Below are 6,372 nucleotides of genomic sequence, written 5' to 3'. Positions count from 1 at the left end.
TGAAAGATCGCCCTTTGCCAAGGACGAGCTGACACAAAGCCTGCAGCTCCCCCACTGTCTTCCTGTGCTGTAGGACACATCGGTCTGCATGTGTTCCTCTACACCCACACTCACATCTGCAGGAGCAACATTACTGCCACTGTCTTAGGAGAAATTGCTTCTGATTATTGATTTGGTTTAATGATTGAGCATTTTGTAAGTCTGACAAGTCAAAACAAGAGGTTGAAGGAAGCAAAAAAATAGTGAACAACAACAATAAATCACAATGCAGATGTAGGAGGTGATCATTTATTGGTGAAATATCGCCTGCACCACATTTGGCCTTCCAGCCTGTCAGTAACAGCCAACATAAAGAGCTGCAGTGACTCAGCTGTTTCTACCTGCAGATGAACTCTGCCTGGTAACAGAAGCTGCAGGACACAATGGAGGCAGACGAAGATGATTCATGAAGCCATATGTGTCGGATTGTTTACTGAGCTGAGGTAGAAAATAAATCTTAAGGCGCAGCCTCGACACTGAACTGTTATAGTGTCGATGGTTCAGGAACGTTAATGAGGAGATAATTGAAAATAGTGAAGAATCCCCAAGGAAAACAAGTTATTATGGATGTTAATTGGCTCTGAGGTTTATAAATAATCACAAGAAAGGATAAACAAACAAAGCTGGTTGGTTTGACTTCAGATGATCAATCGATTAGTTGATTGAAAGAAAAATAATCTGCTGCTCACATGCTTCATTGCTCAGTCTCATTTTAACTGTGAACATGTCCAGGTCCTAAAAGGTAGTCAGATAACTGTTTGTGCAGCCTAATGCTGCAGTACTGTATGAATGTCTATATTGATCTATAGAGATTGTTGCTATGGCGACATGTGGTTCAGACATACATGTTGGATTCAGCCTCCATCATTTGCTGACTTTTTCACTGTTACTCAAGTAATAAAAAGGCAGAATGAAAGGAGGCTGATCTGACAAAGATATTTGGTATCCATACGAACATTTTAGATATTGTGACTATGACAGTTGCTGAAGGGAACAATTTACAGCTGAAGTGCTCTCAACATCGAACTGTTTCTAAACTAAATCAAACCGAAATATGAGATTTCTTTACTGTGATTTCTTTTTTCTCATTTGATGACACATACACTGATACCAACATGTGTCCGATGTATCCATAAAGCTCCGAAGTGTTTCTCTGTCAAGAAGTTTGAAGATGTTTGGATCGCTCTCAACAGTGAGTCGATGATACTGACGGAAGTGTAGATGATATGTGACTCAGCTGATTTGATTTGTGTGAGGCTGCTTGAACAGACTGTTACTGCAGAGGTTACAGCCTGAATGCGACTTCTCAGAGCATCTGTGAGTGGGGTTACGCTTCACCTCTCCCTCATCCCTTTAGAAAACAGAGCACCCGAGGGCTCACACGCGTAGGTTGGTGAATCAAATTATTTGAAGAGGAGGTGGAAGGGTTTAATAGATGATGGATATTAGGGAAATTTGATTTGTCCTCCCAGAATCTTTACCCATATTGGATAGTGCAGGAAATGGGCAGGTTCATATTACAAGGCCGGGTCTATGCAGAGTCTTCATGTGATGTCACAGGGTCATGTCTGCTCCCACAGGGCGGGCAGACGACAGGAAATAGTCAAAAGGCGAAGCGTGACCCCCTCGGTAGAGCCACACTGAGAGAGGAAGTAGAGGAAGGGAGAGACGCTGTGTAGAGAGAGAGAGAGAGAGAGAGTGTGTGTGTCATTGATGGTTGTGACAGTGCGGCTGTGAGGCTGGTGGAGCTGTTTAACATCAGAGCTGCTGACATGAGTCTGTCTTCTGACTGTCAAAACAAGACCCTCGCTCCCACGGGTGACATGTCAACAACGACCCAACGCAGCAAGAAGCGACTGCAACACAGAAAGTAAGTGGACCAGTGAGTTTCTGTGGGTGGAGGATTAGTGAGTTTATGGTCTGATGCTCAGGCCTCATAGTATGACACTTAAAATGATGAAAAAACAATGTTAACCAAATGTCCACGGACTTCGCTTGTTCTTCCTCAGTCAGATGTGGTTTGTTGTGTTATTACGTAACTGCAGACGTACAAACTTTTCATTATTCTGAGCACTTACATTCTTATCTGTGTAGTTTTAACTTATTAACCCTTTGTGTTCATTTGTGCAGTTGGCTGTATAGGGCTGCCACTAACAATTATTGTCATTATTGATTAATCTGCAGACGGTTTTCTTAAGTTATTGAGTAATCGATTGGTGTGTAAAACATTAAAAAAATCACATTGTCCTTGTACACAAATGACGACAGGAAACATCTGTTTTTATCCAACTAGCAAGTCCATAACCCCAAAGTCTTATCTACCCACTATAATATGCATGACCTTTGTGTGTGTTAGACTTTCAGTCTAACTAATTGATTAATCAACTAATCATTGAGGCTCTGCTGTGGAACTTGATCTGTGTGTGTGTGTGTGTGTGTGTGTGTGTGTTGTGTGTGTGTGTGTGTGTGTGGTGTGTGTTGTGTGTGTGTGTTGTGTGTGTGTGTGTGTGTGTGTGTTGTGTGTGTGTGTGTGTGTGTGTGTGTGCTGATGTTGTGTGTGTGTGTGAGAGAAAGTGTTGCGTGTGCGTGTGTGCGCGCGTATAAATGAGGTTGAGTTGAGTAACAGGGAACAGATGAAGATGATATAGTGACTAATTTTGGCACAATTTTAATGTTTGTGTCTAATAAACAAAGTGAAGCAAACAAAATTCTTTCAAGAACTTTGATATAAACAAATTTGAACTCAACTTCTTTCCTAGTACAGAAGTTGAAACTAACAGTTACAGTCTATAACCCAAATATATTCAGTTTAAAACCATAAACATTGAATGATCAGTCAGGTGGTTCAGCTGAATGTCAGACCTGCTGTGTTCTTCATGTTTTCACACACCTGCTGTCAAACCGACAGAAATGTAACAAACAGCTTCATCGTTCAATGCTTAAAATGCATAAATTACATTCATTGTCTTTTTCAAACCTACAGTATATAGTGACAAACAGGACCTGTCAGAGGGATGTAGATATTGTAATGTGGTTTACATGATTTACTTATTTCTCTTTAAGTTGTCTCTCACTTCCCTACGTCTGCTGCAAACATTAGTCTGTTGTGCCAGTCGCACTTCCGCCTCTCTGGATCCAAAAATCCCCTGTATTTGTTGGTGACTTCTCTGTTTTCAAATACAGTGAATCAAACCCTGCTGCCCCACATGTGACTGGCATTGTCCGTATGGCGTGGACCTCTTTGTCATCACTGAATGTTCCTGTCCTGACATGACAGGACGTGATATGATATAAGCCAGCGTACATTTGCTCACATCATCGGCTTTAAATAAACGGTGTGTTTCCACAAGTGTGCATACTGGTGCCATTTTTGGTTTTAAGATAGTTTTTTGTATCTCAAGAAGGAAGCCATGAGTATTTGTTTGTGTGTGTGTGTTTGTGTATTTGTGTGTTTGTGTGTGTGTGTGCGTGCGTGCGTGCGTGTGTGTGTGGCAAAGCAGATAAGCATGTTATCCAGCACTGTCAGGCTGTGAAAGGGGAAAACTCATTTGGTCATCTCATAGGAGTCTGATAATCCAAAGAAGCCAGAAATAACATTGTGCTTATTTGTATTTATTTATATGTGTGTAAATTTGTACACAGAAAGGAAATTAGACCATAGGTCTGCAGACTTAGACTTAAAAGGGTTTATTTGGGGTTTAGAAGATGTAATTAAGGGCTCTATTACTGGTCAATAAATCATTTACTAATACTTTTCAGATCAGTTATAATCCATTAATACGAACAACTTTTGGGTTGCCAGGTTGTTTTAAATCCTCCTCCAGCATGAAACTTTGCTTGTCTTGTTAGGGAGTTCTTTAATTCATTAGGGAGACCCCTCCTCCCCACTGGACTGTTTGACCACTTCTGGAAAAGCACTACAGGACATCTGGACCCAAATCCATTTACAATCTGCCGATGAACATGTACAACTGCAGACTTGATGGATTATCGTAGTAACCTTTATTAAAGGCTCACCAGCATCTATAGCTGCTGACTTGGTGGCTCTCACTAATGATTTGAGGATTTTCTACAACCTGGCAACCCAAAAGTCATAGTTATTAATAGCTTGAGCCGCAAAATGTTCGTAAACAATATATTAACCATTAATAAGTACCATTAGTTAGTCATACCAACATATTTATTGATAATTTACCAAATTTTCTGAAAATGTACTCATTATTCTGTTTTTTACAGTGCGACCATTAAGCTGAGACATGAAATGATACACTTTATTCAGACTTTGTGCTTACGACACTTTTACCTAAAACCAAAGCCCAGAACCAAACTAGAGGGCAGGCACATCAGTCCCTCTGTAAAGCTAAACTTCAGTGTATCGTTGTGTTTAATAGTTTTGTAGTCTGAACTTACTAGTGACATGTTGTGTGGAGATCTGCTCACCCTACCAGTTGCTGCTGGTGTCTGTAAATGTCTGTCAGATGTATTAAACTGGTTCTGATCTGATCAAACACATCAGGCATGAACTGTCAGTAACAGAAGGACGACGTGTCTGTGCTCAGAAGATTCAGATTTTATGGCACAATGCTGTCCAAAGTGATTGTTTGTATAGTATAATAATAGTTATAATATATAATAGTTTAACTTTGGTGGCTGATTGATCAACACACCTCAGAATACATCAAAAATACACATAAACTCATTGATTCACACAGTATGCCCAGAACATTATTCATTACTACACAGACAAACAAAATGTCATTTTTAGTGTTTTTTTGTAGTTTGTTTCAGTTTCTAAGAGTCCTGTGTCATTGTATGTCCATTTCATATTTTGCATCATGTTTAATTCTGTAACAAACAGGCTCTGTAATTTAACTTATCCTGATTTGATTCTTTTAACTCTAATTCATAATTCAAAACTATTTTCTTGGGACTTAAAAAAAAAAAAAAAAAAAACACCCTCCAACAACCTTTCATTAAATTATTTTTGAGGAGCTGTGTTTGAACAGGTAAACAGGTCCCTTTTTTGGGTTAAGCCAGATTTTCCATCATATTAACTTCATTTTATGTCATGAATCCTTTTTTCCAAATAGTCCAAGTTGGTGTTAAAAACCTGAAACTGTCCTATTACACACATCTTCTTTTTGTCTTTGAATAGGAAGGTGTAAGATGTGAATGTGGTACTTTAGCAGGATATGAAACTTAATTTAACAATGTTTAAGTAGGTTGTTTTAGAGCTTCATGAATTTGTGTGTTTTTGGTTTTCTTATTTTAAATACAGCCGTTGTGTGAGAAGATGAGATATTTTCTGCCTGTTACGTCAGCATTAGTCCATCATTAAATATTTTCATATGTCGTGTGTGATATTAAATGTCATGTTGAAGCTGTTAGCTATTCAAGTGAAGTCATTTTTTCATATTCTCTTTTCACACTCACTCAGTGACACTTTCCTCTGTCACCACGACCTCCTGCTCCTCACGTGACGCTGCAGGGGTTAATACCTGATGATAACATTTGCTGAGGGGAAAAAGGAGTCGTCCTGTGTGTTGGTGCATTTTGATTAATCGCCTATTCCCAAGCCCTAACCTTTGGCTCTCACCACAGTACTTTAATCACACTTTGAATATTACATTTTGTCGCTTTTTGAACAGATAGAGTCCAGACTTAAACCCTGAATGTGATTAAAGAAAGGAAGATTAACGCCCTTATTCTCCCCCTATTTAGTGAGTCCTGTCACTTTCAAATTTGACCTTGTTCATTTTATTTTAAAAAATGCAGTCTTTGTGATTATTTCATTCACCTTTGACACATCAAAATATATATTATCCAAAAAGTAGGTTGCAACTTTTGTCAGTCTAGATTTTGTTTTCCAATGTGAGTCCATGTAGTATTGTTGATGCGGGATGATGACATCGCTGAAACTGTCCAGTCATTGAGTTACCTGTAAGTCCATATAGTTTCATGCTTACAGCTCTTGGTCCATTTGTAAAAGCCAGTGTGAACACAATGTCACAACAGCTGCAGATAGATTTTAAACCAACTCCAAAGTCACCAATCCTTAAACCAGCACAAGAGGAACTCATTGCGGGATCAAGACGTTTTGAATCCCACATATGAACTTATTTTCAGATACAAATGACTTGTCTTAGATTTATAATGAAAGGATGTTGATATAAATATGATTTTAGATGAGAACATGCTCGTTATTGTAAAATTACTATGATCAGTTGGTGTAATTACCAACCTATGATACCTGATATGATAATGCAAAATAAAATTTAAGTAAAATAAGAAATAAACAATTCAACCAAAAAGACATAAACACAATTAAAACAT

The 6,372-nt window shown here is 38.7% G+C and overlaps 1 protein-coding gene across 1 annotated transcript in view; it reads left to right on the top strand.

Annotated features, from left to right (window-relative positions):
- The first annotated feature begins 1,797 nt into the window (after window positions 1–1,797).
- The window catches only part of LOC111228045 (LIM domain kinase 1-like), a 42,936-nt gene continuing 38,361 nt past the window's right edge, over window positions 1,798–6,372 (top strand). The window contains exon 1 of the mRNA XM_022753823.1: window positions 1,798–1,909. Coding sequence (XP_022609544.1) covers window positions 1,812–1,909 — 98 coding nt within the window. The 5' untranslated portion in view covers window positions 1,798–1,811. The remainder of the gene's footprint in view (window positions 1,910–6,372) is intronic.

This window comes from Seriola dumerili, unplaced genomic scaffold (assembly GCF_002260705.1).
Source record: "Seriola dumerili isolate Sdu_G_001 unplaced genomic scaffold, Sdu_1.0 BDQW01000199.1, whole genome shotgun sequence".
NCBI classification, from domain to species: Eukaryota; Metazoa; Chordata; class Actinopteri; order Carangiformes; family Carangidae; genus Seriola; species Seriola dumerili.
Note: the sequence above shows the minus strand (reverse complement) of the source record. Positions and strands in the feature narration are given on the sequence as shown.